General features: G+C 40.2%; 1 protein-coding gene across 5 annotated transcripts in view; it reads left to right on the forward strand.

The window, feature by feature from the left end:
* RUNX1T1 (RUNX1 partner transcriptional co-repressor 1) overlaps positions 1 to 14,785 on the forward strand; it is a 152,918-nt gene that overhangs the window by 27,796 nt on the left and 110,337 nt on the right. The window contains exon 1 of one of the 5 annotated variants that reach the window (XM_040261100.1): positions 11,548 to 11,917. The exons of the other annotated variants lie outside the window; for them this stretch is intronic. Coding sequence (XP_040117034.1) covers positions 11,911 to 11,917 — 7 coding nt within the window. The 5' untranslated portion in view covers positions 11,548 to 11,910. Of the gene's footprint in view, positions 1 to 11,547; positions 11,918 to 14,785 lie in introns of those variants that run through there. 5 annotated transcript variants of the gene reach the window in all.

Raw genomic sequence — 14,785 nt, forward strand, 5'->3', positions numbered from 1 at the left:
GTGAGAGGGAGATTCAAGAGGCAAAAAAAAAAAGCAACAAGATTTCTCAAGTCCAGAGTAGAAAGGAAGGTGTTAATAGCACAAAGGAAATGAGCTGGTAATAATAACAGCAACCCTTGCTTTAGAATTGCTTTCTGTTCATCTTCCATCAGAAGAAAGCACTTTGTTCCACAGAGGATATAATTCTCTGCTTTCTGCCTTATGTATCTGTATGGGGATGTGGTTTAACAGTATGATCAAAATATATAAGGTGCAGATTTCAAATTGGAAAAGAAAATTGGATTTTAAAACTTGAGCGTGTATTGCAGGTATATAGTGTCAGGGTCTTTAGGCACCTCCCCCCCCACCCCAACCATTACAACCGTGCTCTCTTCCAGTCACGTGGCATATCTCTGTGACCGTTGCAGCATGGAAGATTCACATTTAAAGCAAAAATGCATGACAGAGACATATTTTAAAACAAGTTAATGCATTTTGTTTGTTATAATATGTAAATGCCAAGCCTCAGCATCAGGTATCAAAAACACCCTGCTGAGTTTCTTTCTCTCTTTCTTGTGTGTGTGAGTATGCTTACTTAAAATGATGTGTGTGTACACACACAGTATATGTACACATGTATGTACACACACGTATATATGTGCATATATGTATCTAATTGTGTGTGTTTGCCTATTTTATAACTGTTGGGTTTTCTTTATGTTTCATGTGGCATTGAAAAGTTTACTGCTGGTTTTTTCTTTTTTGTGTGATGGTAGAGGGTGTACATAGATAAATATGGGGTTGAGCCAAGAAGTAGAGAGAAACAGAAATCACATACTTTAAATTTACAGAAAACGTGGAGTCCATTGGATTCTTGGGGTTGTAATCTGGAAGCAGGAACAACAAAGAACCAGGAGCCGGTGAACAGTTGGGGCAGTAAGCGACAATGGCCTGAGGTGGTGCTAGAGAGTCTGGTCCCTGTGATGAGTTTGAAGCCAGGTGGGGGTCACCAGGAGACAAGCCTGTCTCTTTGGGAGGCCAGAAGAGAAATGATGCCTTAGGGACAGTCACCAGCTTCGGTGGGAGCTTATGATAAAGGCAAAATGCTGCTGTGTTTCCCCTAGTATTTTAAAGCATATCCTAAATATGTACAATGTTCAGTTTTCTACAGCTGTGTTATTGTGTGTCTTTGTGAAGACTGGGCAGATTTGGGACAGTTAGGAGTGGTATCCAGCCTGAGGAGCGTGCTCTTATAAGCTGTTAAGGAAAGGGTCCAGTATTTGTAATATAAAAAAATTAACTGGTCATCTAATGCACGGGCATTAGAATGGAAGCAGTTGTGACGTAGGAAACTTGTTGCAAAGTGTTTGTATTTATGTTCAAATGGGATATTTATTAGTACCAATCTTAAGATACTGTATGTGTTTCAAAAGCCACACTTGTGTTTTTAAAAATAAAAATGTTTAATTTAGATGGTGCTGTGTACCTTCAGATATTTGTATCTTTATTAGGAAAAGAAGAAAGTTATTTTCTTAAGTAAAATTGCTGAGTTTTGAGAGCATTTGCATTTATTTTTAGTTTTTCTTGCTCATGTGTGAGAGGTCTGATAGCATTAATGGGCTTTACCCCACATGGAGCTTTGAGCTTATTGTGGCACTGCACACTGATCCCAGGTCAGTGTGATGCGTGAAATCAATTTATTTGAATCTCTTTGCCTCTATAGGAATTTGGCAGCGTGCCAGTTGTTTTCATTTAATGTTCTTTGTGTTGAACACAGACAAGCAGGCATGCTTTTGTATTCATCTCTCTTTTGCTCTCTGTCTCTTTCAGCCAATATTTTACTCTATGGATTCTGAGATGAAGAAAGAATATATTATTTATATGATTCTAATCATTACTTAATGTGTATGTTCTACTTTCTTATCTTTTAAGGGATTTGTTTTGAACATTCCTGAGTTCTCCTAGTGACTTTCTTTGTAGAGAAGAAACATTTTAGAGTTTTTTTTAAAAATTAAGACTTTGGATGAGGCATAATAAACCAGACCATAGGTGGTATTTGCTTACCATAATGCTCGTTATCAAAACGGAAAAGAAGAGTATTCATTACACCATACCACCAGTGTTTCATTTGTGAACTAGTTTATCAAAATCACTGACTTCTTGGGGAGCTTTCTAAGGGTAAAGATTCATACTTTAATCGGGTGCAAGCGAAGACACATGATTAGCGGGGTAGTATTCTGAGTAACACATCTTGCTGAAGATGCCCCCGTTTTTCCCTAGATTTGGCTTAGATGAATCTTGACCAAGTTCCTGCCATGAGGGCATTTTTTTTTTTTTTTTTGCTTTTTAAAATTTGGAGAGTCCTGGCAGGGAACAGCACAAAGGTTTCTGCAGCACACAGAGGCTCCGAGCCTGGTGTGGCTGTTTTTGCGGAGAGGATGTGTTTCTGGGTCAGCTTTAGGAAGAGGTGCAGAAGGAAACAGGGAGGAGAGAGCTGCTGTGTTGATGCTCCGGGCGGTTCTCGCGGAAGTCGGTCTGCAGACCCGGGGCGCCGGGGAGCCTCGGGGTCAGGCCCGCCCCCAGCACCCCGCTTCCTCGTTTAATTACCTGAAGAGCCAAACAGCCCGCCGGCGGGTGTGTGAACGCCCGGTATCTCCGCGGCCGCCTGGCGCTCCGACATCCTGCGCGGCCAGCCCTGTCTGTCCGCCAGCGTCAGGCTGGCTCCCGCCCCGGTTTCTTTGCTTTCTGGAGGCATTGTGTGGAAGAGGGTTTGGTCAGGAATTGGAGGTTCCTGCCAGTGCTGTGTCCCTCCTCCTCTCTCTCTCTCTTTCTGGCCCAAGCTGACAGACGTGCTTGATTTTTTTTTTTTAATGAGTTTAAAGATCTTTTTCATTTTACACTCTGGCCTTGCCATGAAACACATATCTCTATCAGCAGCCACAGACATTAACCAGTGCAGGACTGGTCTCAGTTAACGGGTTCTTATTTTCCTAATTCTTGTTCGTTACTGTCCTTCCCATGTTGCCTTTTTGGGTCAGAGTCACTGGTAGTTTGGTATGAAACTAGTAATTCAGAGGTTATTTTTATGAGGCTGTTTTGGAATCTTCATCTGTCCATGAAAACAGAATAGTCCATTTTTTAAACAAAGGTGATAGAGCTGTGAAGATTTTCTTTTTTCCTTTTCCATGCAATTTAAATATGGGGACTTGGACATTTGCTGTGGGAAGGGCCACACCCTTTGATAAAGCTGGGGATGGTAAAAAATACTAGGTGGACAGAAACGTGTGGCCAATTTGAGAGTCGTATAGGGTGAAGACTGAGGAATGCTTGGAGATGGAGCCATTTGGGAGATCTCGAGTGTAACAAGATGTTGTCTTTCCATGAGGAAATCCAGCAGGTTCTTTATCCACAGTGTGGGCTGATGAAATGTATGTGCTGTTGCGGGGCGGGTGTTGGGGGGGAGGGCAAGGTGGTGGTGGTGGGATTTCCTGCAAAGGGAGGGGAAAGTGTGAATACATGTGCAGTGATTTGCTTTTTCCAACTACTTCATTAGGATTCTGTCATGCAAACTTAAGGGCATTTACCCTTTTGATGCACATATGTGCATCCCATTAATGTTAATAGGAGTTGCAGCAGGTAAAGAGAGCAGTGTGTACCTTTGTGTTGTGCAGGAGCCCAGCTCCAAGAAATTGATTCCATTCTTTGCAAAGAATAAAGACATTGGGACTTTGCAGAGGAGAGTTCTGTAGGAATGATTTTCAAAGCTTATTTTTCATATTATATTTAGGGAAGCAATGTCAATATTTTATGTGTTTGTCTACCACTCCAGCGAAAAGTATATAATCATTTAAATAATTGGATTAGCCTGGTGCGCCTTGTGATGGAGCTGGCATCACCATGATCTATTACGCACTAGCATAAGTAGCTCTGCCGTAAGTGTTATGTGTATCCTCAGGCATTGCATGTTTATTTATGTATCAGTCTGCTGCACTTCTTTCAGAGTCTTTCCCTTTCAACATCAGTATAAAGATGAGAAAAGAAAACATGTAAATATAATTTAAGCCGCAGTCAACATTTCTGACTAGTGTCCTCCTCCACTGACAAACTTCAGGTGTCCTTCTTTCAAGCTTCAGCTTTCTGGAAGTTCTGTCTACCTAGAGCTTTCATATTATGCGAGTAACGTTACTGCCAGTTACAGTATTAGGCCTTAGCAGCAGGGAGTGTATAACGTGAGAAAAAACCTGGAGGACTTTGAAGAGTGTCTGGGGAGAGTTGTGGCTTGCAGGTGGTGGCACCAGAAATTAAAGAGCAAAGCAGTAAGAAAGTGGCGTTGGTGCCTCGTGCTAAGTGTGCCCAGTAAATGTGGAGTGAAAACAGTAAGAAAAAAAGCAGATCCATGAGAAAAGAGACTGGGAGGAAGTCAATTACTCCAGAAAGGAGAAGGGAAACACCCAAATTTATTAGTAACTGTGGACATGTGTTAATTGATCATCAGGAATCAAAATAGGACATTTTGGTATAACAGATAAAAAAAGCCACAGTATTCCAAAATTTTAGTAGTCTGGTGCCTGCAATTAAGAGTAATTTTAGTAAAAGTCAGAAGTGAAATTTCCATACAGAGTAAGACTTCTTCGGTTGAGTTTTGTAGGTTTTAACTACTGTTCGGTGTATTTCAAAATGTACAGAATTACATTCTGTTCTGCTGCCTGGTCTTGTGAAGCAGGAGGAGAGGGGGTTCATGACCACAAAACCCAGTAGGGTCAGAGTGAAACAGCAATTTAAAAATTTATATTGTTATAAAAGCATATACACTGTGCTGGGTATTATTTGAACAAATAAAGCAGTTTTGGAATGAAAAGTTTAATGGAATCAGTGGTAGTTAAACATCTTTTTTTGTGTAAGTTTGAATTTGTTTATAAAGGTGGCAAATTAGTATGTATGGATAGATTTTACTAATTTTCAATGTGGAGAGAGAGAAATGGAGAGTTTGTTAGAGATAAAAGTCCTGTGGGGGGAGGCGGGGTGGGGGAGAATATGATGAAAAGATTCTGGGATTTTTTTTTCTTATTATTATTGCTGTGTATTTGCTCCACCTGGTGGATTTTGTTGAAAGTGTTTTAATCCATGTTAATGAGAAGACTACCCTGCACACAGTTTATAGTAAGATGAATCTTTTGTTTTATTTTTGTTGCTGTGAAAAATAGTGTAATTGCTATCAAGGTCAAAAACATTTCTATCTTTTGTTCAGCACTTTCATTGTATTGAAAGTAATATTTATTGTTTATTCTGGTTCAAAAATGTAATACATGCTCGCTTTAGAAGATTTGGAAAACAGAGAAAAATTAAAAGAGGAACGTAAACCTGATTTATAGTTTCATCACCCAGAACCATTGCATTATTTTGAGAATAGAAGTTTTCAGAAGAGGACCACTTTGTATTTACATTTAGTTAAAGATGTGTGGGATGTTAAACACTTACTTTGCCAAAGTGTGATTAATGATGATGATTATATTATTTTTGGACAGATGCTGCCTTTCAAATTCCTAAACTCTAAAAAAAAAGATCAGTGTTTTGTAGGAATTGCATTTGCTGAGCTACATGTCTGCTGAAAGCAAAGGTCGTACAGATAAAGGTACCTTGTGCATTCACAGGGCTGTCCATAGGGGTGATGGGCTCTGTGGTCTGTTCGGCTTACACAGATTGCTTTCTTTCGAAAACTTAAGGATTCAGTTGTGCTTTGATCATCTTATTGTTTTCCTTAGGTTATTCTTTTTTTCTTCTTTGGACTCCAAAAGCTCTGTAACAGAAGGTGAAGTTTTGAAAACAGTGTCTCCATATGTAAGGGATTTGGAGACCTTTTTATTGTCTTTAAAATTGTCATTCATAGTCCTCATTAGCATTTATTGTTGCAAGCGTACAAGCAGAAAATGTGAAATTGGTATGTCATGAATAGCCCCACAGAGCTCTGGAGCCCTCCGATTGCCTGCAGTGTGGTGTGGGCTGGGCTTCCAGGGAAAGCTGTCCAGATGGCTGCCTGCACAGAGCAGAGCTGCAGGTTTTTGTCTCTGCTGCTGGGAGGAGGGAAAGTTCATTGGAGCATACGCCATCACCCTTGCTTTTAACAAAACTAACTAGCCATTAGTCAGGATGGGGAGCTGGTGACATTGAAACAAAGGTTTTCCATATAGTGTTATAGTCCTTGTCAAATGGTAAGGGATGGGTATAGTTAGAGTGTCTTTTATATTATTTGAGTGATTTTTGTAAGTAAGAGACATTCAAGGAAACTAAATGGCAACTTATTGGCAGATTTTACATGTAAGTAGAGAGTGATTGTTTTTATAGGAAAATAAAGAAGAGGCAGAGTTGATATAGCTAATACACAGCCTTGTGGATTTCTAAGGAAGTGTTTTACTTAAAAGTTTTAAAAATAATTTAACCCTTTGCTGGTGCCTGTGGATTAATCTGCACTTAATGATGCTGTGTTTGGAGCTTGCACTTAAATAATGCAACATGCAGACAATGCAAGTGTTAAAGCTTTTATCATTTCAGAATTATTTTGATAGTAGATATTGAAAATCAAAGCTTGTTGGTGAAAAAGAACTTCAGTATATTGCAATATTTTAAAGACCTCAGCAATGTTAGAAACAGTTCACAGTAATTATGAAGACAGATTTTATTTATTTGTGGCATGTGATATTTTATCTTAAATAGATTTCATTTTACAAAAATATATATACATGGTCCCTATATACTTAAATATACTGATACATGTCTTTTCATTCATATGTAGAGGATATTATATTTCACTCAGAGTTGAGAATCAAAAATAGTGCCTAAAAAATTGTTGGAATGTTATAACTAACATTGTATTCTCTATATATTGAAGATGGTTAAAAAAAAAAAGAAATCAGACATTGTGGCTTATCAGCTTAGGTCATCACTATTGTTTAAAAGTATGTTATGATTGGAATCTTCAAATCACAGTTTAGAGCACATTAACTCACTCTAACTGATTGGAGATACAGAAATCAAAGGGTCCTGAGTCCTCTGGTTTGACAAGTCACAGGTGAAGACAAGGGGTCATGACTTCTAGCTCTTGACCTGCCACTTGCCCTGGTAGAGTTGGATTTTTTGACAGACCATACAGCATGTTCTCCATGAGACACTGTTTCGTATGGTACTTTGTCATCTAGTTGCAAAAGATCCAAGCAGTGAAGCTTTCCTGCTGCTGTGATGTCTGGTATAATCACCTATTAAGACAAGCTTCCTCTATCCAGCATGTTTTCTTTCACTTGATTCCACCTTATTGCCCCACTCAGGCCCTCTTGGACAGCCCCAAATAACCCTTTGACCCCGTGATGTTTATATAACCTTCAAATTCTCAAGCTGGCCATCACCTCTCCTGGTGCTTTGCTTTGCAAAGTTCTTGTGAGCCCTTCTGTGGGCTGGCTGAGGGGAGATACAGGCGTTTGCCAGTCCTTTCCCCCAGAGGAAGTACCTGAGGGAAATAGTGTGAATGTGTCTGGTTGTTTACAGCCAGTATTTATATTAAGGGGTTTAAAAGTGGCAGATTTCCTCTTACCTTTATAAAATACTTCACTGAACTTTTTAACTTAATTTTTTTTTTTCTGTCCCATTCATCTCTTTCTGGTTGGCTGCATCTGACGTTGTAGCCTAACTGTATAAACATAAAACCGTTTGTTTTCCTTACAGACAGTGTATTATTGGATTTATCTTTGTCAGGAGACAACCTATTAGGGCCTTTATTTAATACAGTTTCAGATGTCTTTCAGTGGCAGAAACAAATTAATGTACATTTTTATTAGGTGTTGTATCTATTTAATTGACTGTCAAAGTGATGAGAAGTTAGGAAGTCATCCAAAAGAGAGGTCCATCTTAGCCCAACAGCTCACCCATTAGGTAGGTTTGCCCTGTCAGTGGGATGCCTTTAGAAAACACTAATAGCTTCCAGCTGGGTGGAAAATCAAAACCTTTGGGGTCTGACAAAACTAGCAGATTTGAATTTGAAAGCAGAGCTAATGCCTCCATTTTATTTTTTACCACTCGCCCATAAAACATTATTTTCCAATATGTCAGCCTCATTTGGTGGCCAGTGGTCTGAAATTGAAAGTGGAACAAGCAAGCGGAGAGATCTGGACATTAGTGAGTCCGCCCTTTCAAGCTGGTGTGCCACTTTGTGGACGGGTCTTCCCTAAGAGCAGGGGGGTCTTAATGACCATTCATCAATGCTCGTTGGCTGATCACTGAGTGCCTTCCCATTCAGTTTATCAAGTCTTGCACATAAAAAGTCAGAATCAGCCTTCTTTAGCTTTGTTAAAGGCAACTAGGAGTAAAATGCTCCATTTGAACCCATTTTGCCCTTGTTTTTTTCACTTTGTTAATGCAGCCCTGCTTAAATGAGTGCTTTTATTGGGTCAGTTAGAATATCTGAAACTATTAATTCTCTTGTATTGAATAGCTGGTGGCAGACCAGAGCAGATGGGGTAGGAAGGTATTTGGTTGGGTGTATTACTTTCAATTAGGATCAATGAGGTTTCAGCTCCTTTGAATTAACTCACTTAATACCCACTGTGTGAAGTCACAGTGTATCACAACAGCCTGCTTGAAGCAAGTGGAAAGTTAAGAAGACCTGTGGAAAAGCTTTAACTCAAACTCTCCCTTCCCCAGTGTAGAGAGCTTTCATTAACTGCAGACAGTGTCAGAAGATTCTTAGTCCCTGTTGGTAAGTTAGGTTTGAACTAAGGAAAAGTCTATAAGATAGGGATGGTCTGTTTTGGAAACAAGTGAGAAACACCTTAGAGTAATAAAATGCTGTAATGTCTTTCTAATGAGTTAAATATATTGTCAAAAATTTATGTATTATTTTGGGAGCCAGGCATTCAGTTGTTGACTAAAGTTACTGATTTGGAAGGTGATTTTCTTAGATGGCACTCTTTAAAAAAATTGCCTTGAAAATGCTCTGTGTTCTTAATTAAAAGGCATGTGTTAACTAACATGGCTCTTCTAAGGATGATGATACTTAGTCAGCAGTGAAGTCTTTTGTTTTGAATATATTTTACTTAAAAAAATATGTTTCCTAGTGGTAATTCAAAATAGTGTTTTGCATCAGAGAAAACTCATACAATAGATATTCTTTTTTTCCCACTCACGTATATAAATGGATTCATCATGTTATTGATTATCTATTTTTGTTTTACAGTTTGGATTCTAGAGATAGTGGCTCCTTGTACTCTTTTTTTTTTTTTTAATTAGAGGGAAAATTATTTCTGTTTAAGTAAGTGTATAGAACTGTGTATCCAGGCTTCCCTGTCCAGGGAGAACTGCCAAGTGAGGTTCGTGCTTTGCTTGCCTCCATGGCTCAAAGGATAAGAGGAGGAAGCTGGTTCCTGGAGAAAATGCTGAACTAGCCTCAGGTGCACGCACACTCTCTGAGGCCTGTTCTGCAATCAGACTTCTAGGTGAGAATCTCCAGGGATCCAGGTTTTGTGGACGTGGATCAATTTAAAGTGGCAATTACTGTAGTCAGATAACAGCTTAAAAAGCTTTTTTACACATAGAAAAGATACATAATCACATGGCATATGGAAGTTCAATTTTCTGAGCTGTGTATAGGAACTTGCAGTGTACTGATATTAAGACCCAGTTTTAAAACTGGATATCATCCAGTTTTCTTCAAGTGTATTGCATTTCTGTCCTGTGATTTTTCTGTTTTAGAAGTGATTCACCATGCATATTGATGAAAGTTGGGTTTCCCCACTGTGAAAATGTTCTCTTTCTAACTTAGGTATGGTGTTAAAAAAAAAAAAGTCAGTGCCATATAGCATTGAGTGGCTTTAAAAAAATACTCTCTTTAAGAATGAAAACCTACAGATTTAGAATGCTGGATTTCATAAAGGTCCTTACAGCAGGAGTTAATTGATTATCACACTCATGCCTGCTATAAAGCTTTCTGTCATAAGAATGTTTGAGATCAGTGCATAACTGTTCTGAAATCCATTACACAGAACCTCATTACAAGTGACATCTAACTAAGATGAACAAAAAGATTGGCCTCATAAATAGAGTGCAATATACTATTAGTGACAGAATGGAGCAATCATTATGAATTGTAGTCTTTTTACAAGTTGTCTCTTGACAGTGATGGATTTTTGAGGGGTTCACTCGATGAAGCAGCACTTCGTATTGGGGGGCTGTAGAAGTTCTTATTGATTGGCACTGTTTAGCAAAGATGATCTATTTTTAGTTTGTGCAGGGTGTGTGTGTGCTTTGAAGCAGGTTGTGTGCGTTCTTGGCTAGAGGTATAGGAAGAGGGAGGAGGCAGAAGTCAAGAGTCATTGCCTCTGATTTCAGATGGGTTTGTTTTTATGCTTTCTTTGAGGCAGCAAGTAGGGGGAAAATCAACCTGATAAGGGCCAGAAGCATATGGAAAGGGTAGAATAAATAGGCACAGGACGAGCTGAAGACTGTGAAGGCAGGGCAAGAGTTAAAGGGGATGCTCCTGGCTGTCTATTCATTGAGCTTGCGGGCTGGTCAGAGGCTCCTGAGTGGAGTTGTTTCTGTTTATACTGGATTGAACTTCCACTGGAAAGGTAAAGCCCAAGGGCTCTGTCTCATCATGTGCCGCCGTTAAAACAAACACACAGAAACCTAGGAAAGATGTGCCAGTGTTAAATGGAGGAAGAGTTTTAGAAGTGAACAGAATTTTCCTTCTGCCTGGCATTTTTGTGTGTGCAGAAAAGGCACGCAAGGCAGGCAGGCATATGTTTCTCCTATGAGGCAAGGATGTTTTACAAAGGACTAAAGAGGGACTGCTGAGAGGAAAATAGCCGGCTTTAGATAAAGCACTCTAACAAAGGCTCGTAGTTTTATATATCATGGTGTCCATTAAAGCTTAATAGGGAAGAGTCCATTGAACCTGGCTGGGTATGTGTTATTCATGGGAGGGATAAACATTTAAGAGCGTGCAAAAAAAAAAAAAATCAGAAAGCAGGAGGACATGATTGTTCAGCTTTTGAAAAGGCTTTACAGTGAAGATTTTGTTTTCATCTCCTATGGATCTCTATGCAAGGTAGAGGAGAGTAAGCTAAGCATGTTTGGAGCATATCAACGCAGGGATCCCAGGGGGTTAAAAGCACGCTAGTAAAATAAAAGTGGTCTGCTTCTGCTTCTCCAAAGTGTTCTATTTTACACACACTACTGAGAAGCTGACGAAGGGAATGATCCTGATACTTTTGTTCCGTCTGATAAACTGGCACCGTCTACAGGGTCTTGGAACAGGTTTTTTATGCTGCTTTGGATTTCCAGTTCAATAAACAAGCTTCGAGGTCCCTGCCTCCGTTTGTTTGTTTTTAATAAAGTGCCCAGTGATGGGGTTGTTAACCTGTGAAGGTGTAAGGGACAGTTCTCCTTGTGAGCCGTGGGATGGGGGTGGGCAGGTCGCCTTTCTCTTCTTTCCGGCAAGATAAGGGTTAACCTGCAAGGGGCTGGGGGGTGGGGTGGGGAATGAATTATTCAGCATTTAGCTTATCATTCTGCATTTTTACTTTCCTGTTCTTGGGTGCTCTGGAACTTGCTGAGAGAGGGCCAGGGGGTAAGGGGAGGCCGGGGTGGCCCACACGTCCCTGTCATTGTTCTGCCTGGAGAGACGGGGCTGGGCTCAAGGCCACATGTGTTCCTGTCATCATCCACATTTCTGCTCCAAGTGCAATCCGGAGTGTCAGCTCTCCATCTGTCCCCGCCTGGCAGGCGCACGCGCCCAGCACCCCGCCTCGGGCTCCGGCGCCCCGGCCCCCCTGCCGGCCCCCCTCGCTCTGCCGCCCCGATTCCTGGACGGGAGGCATGAGCCCTGCGCGCGCTTCCTCTTAGGGGAGAGAGAGCGAGCCACTCTCGGCGTGGACGCTGCATTCAGGAATGCCCGGTGAGTGAGCCCCGCTCCGCTTTCTCTCTGTGGTTTGTCAAAGGAAGCAGGCTTACTTTTCATTACTGCTCGGAAAAGAACCTTCTGCCCACAGCGGGCTGTATCTTAAGGTAGGCAGGCAGAGGCTGAGGCAGTGACCGAGGTGGATGGTGGCATTAAAAAAGAGCCATCAGAATCTGGGTCCAGGGCTCCAAGGGGTGGAAGCCTCGCCTTGAAGACATGGGAGGTGTGTTTTCAAGACTGAGGGCAAGTCCAGCCACATTATCTGTTGGCCAGAGCAATTCACTCGAGGGATTTAGCTTCAAGTAAGAAGGATGTTTTCTGCTGTGGATTTCGAGACTGTCATCTGTGCCTCGTGTCCTGGACATTTCATCTGTGGTGGGAGTGTGCAGCTTATGGTAGAACCCTGGGATAAGGTCTCTTTCGAAAACTGTTTATGTCAGAGAAAGTGAAGGGAGCTTTAGGGACTACCGATTATTTCAGTCTTGTCCTAAATTGCAGCGCTGAGATGTCATCAGGCAGATAATTGAAATCGGTTAATTAAAAATAGAAAGTCTGCTGAATTACTGACGCTGTTGTGGTCCTGGAAATTTAATGTATGTTAATTTCCTCTGAAAAATATTATTTTTGGAGCCCAGAGTGTTTCTGTGATCGTTGCCAGTGAAGGCTCTGCTTGAGAACAGAGAAGCTTGGTACAAGCCTGTTGGGGCAAGGGTGTTTCTGTTATTCTGAACGGTCTGGTCTGCCCTTTGCCTACTTTGAGTAGCAGATCTCAGATTAAAAAGACAAGGCAGAGAGAGATCCTCCAGCTGGCTAATTTGTGTGGGTTTTTTGGGCAGGACAGGCAGAAGAGGCTGTGCTTGGCCACAGGGTTTGTACACCTCACAGATGGTGTTTTGAAACAGTATCTGCCAGTTTTCTCCAACCACAGTTGTGTGTAGGTACCGCCAGTTGTTTGAAGAATCTTTTTCCCTTTAGAATGTGTCTTGTAAGTCCTCATCAGCGAGGATGCATTTGTGACCGAACTGCACCTTTTCATTAGTTCCGTGGACGAGGGATGTGTGTAGCTGAAATATGGGAAAAATCAATTTTCAAAAAGACAATGACCAAGGTCTCTGAAAGGTCATTTTAACTCTTTCAGCACTCATCTTGATTTATATGCACCAAGCAGCTGAAGATGTAATGTGCATGGAGTATGTGATATGGAAGCTGTGTGAAAAAGTGCTTGTGTTTTTTTATTTAGCCTGAGTGTTGTATAGCTTCATCTGATGTTTGTGTCATCAGTCAGATCTAACTTGTTTTTATGCTTTTAATAAATATGTGTGAAATGACCTGATCTGTCAGCATTTTGTAGAGTCTGTATTTTGTTTTGGTAAAACAGAACCGCATAATAACCCAAAGCCATTTGTGAATGATGACAAGTGAGAGAGATTAGGTAGGACCCTTGCTATCCCATATTAATTACATGATTTTAAAGTATTCTTTGAAACATCCTTATTTAAAATGCATTGAACCGCATTTAAGGTTTTAGAATCATTGATAAGTGTGTTTTAGTCGTTAATATCTGACTAGTTCTAAAGCAGTAACCTGAAGTGTAGGTAGTGTTTCTCTCTCTTGCTCATCAGCTGTGTTAGAAAACCTTGTACTTGGATGCAGAGAACATATTAACGCTGTGACTACAAGCTTGTGCCAGAATGGTGACACTTGAGCAGTTGGCTATTTTTGGCTATTTTTGACGCCCGTCTGCATTTTGTAACCACTACTATTGGACGGACTACCTCTTAATAATGTTTTTAGCATATTTTCGTCCATACATATGTACTTATATTAATGGGCATTTTTACCATCTGGGACAGATTTTTTACTTTTAAGTAAGACAATATGTGTACAAGATTAAAAGGACGTATTTCTGGTAATCTGATATTGTCACTATTCTAAATCTCTATTAACATTTATCATCATCCTCATCACTGTTATCTTTCTTCCATAGGACAGGTATCAGAATTGGCTCCTGGTTGTCCAAACTTGATGTAACAATTCTCAGATCTAGGACCTTTTTCATAAAAATGGGGGGATCCCTGGAAATAGATGTGTACAAACTGGGTTTATTTAAAGATATACCAGTCTGTGGGGATGGGTAGGTAAAGTCTTGGTTTCAGGGCTTTTATAACTTTGTCCATTTAAACACAAAACAAAACAAAAAACAACGCACTTTAGCTATTGATAGCATGCTATTTCAAAAGGAACCAGGAAAAGTCGAAGAGAAGGCCATACGTGCTTTTAAAGAAATAGATGATACTATTTTTGTGATTTAACTCAATATAAGGAAATATCATTTTACTGCCTGTCACTTAGTAACAACTAGATCCTTGTGTTTAAGGGAAGAAAAATGTTTGCTTATGAGAAGGCTAGGAGACTCTGGGAATTACAGTATTTCAGGAGGAGATGGCTCTGAGCTTTCTGAAACATTTATATTTTTATCAATCTTGGTATAATATTATCAAAGAACATATGTTGACCTACAAAATACTTTCAGGACTGTTGCCTTAAAAGGACAATAAGTGAGCACAGTCTGTGTAGCCCAGAAATAGTGCTGTTCTTTCAGAAGATGGCTAGCATTAGGTCAGACCACCCTTTCTCAATGTTCTCAATGGTCCTGCTCTCCAGATGTGACTGGAACTTTTTTTAAGTTCAAGTTTCCAAAAAAAAAAAAAAAAAAGGTTTGTTTTCAAAATCTGGTTTTACTTAAGACAGCTCCATCCTGGAGTGCATTTCATAAATTGCCCACATATTTTTCTTAGCAGAGAACTTAACTGGCTGTAATTTTTAACACATGGCCACATCATGTGATATTTTCAAAACACTTAC

This window comes from Oryx dammah, unplaced genomic scaffold, assembly GCF_014754425.2.
Source record: "Oryx dammah isolate SB20612 unplaced genomic scaffold, SCBI_Odam_1.1 HiC_scaffold_19, whole genome shotgun sequence".
NCBI classification, from domain to species: domain Eukaryota; kingdom Metazoa; phylum Chordata; class Mammalia; order Artiodactyla; family Bovidae; genus Oryx; species Oryx dammah.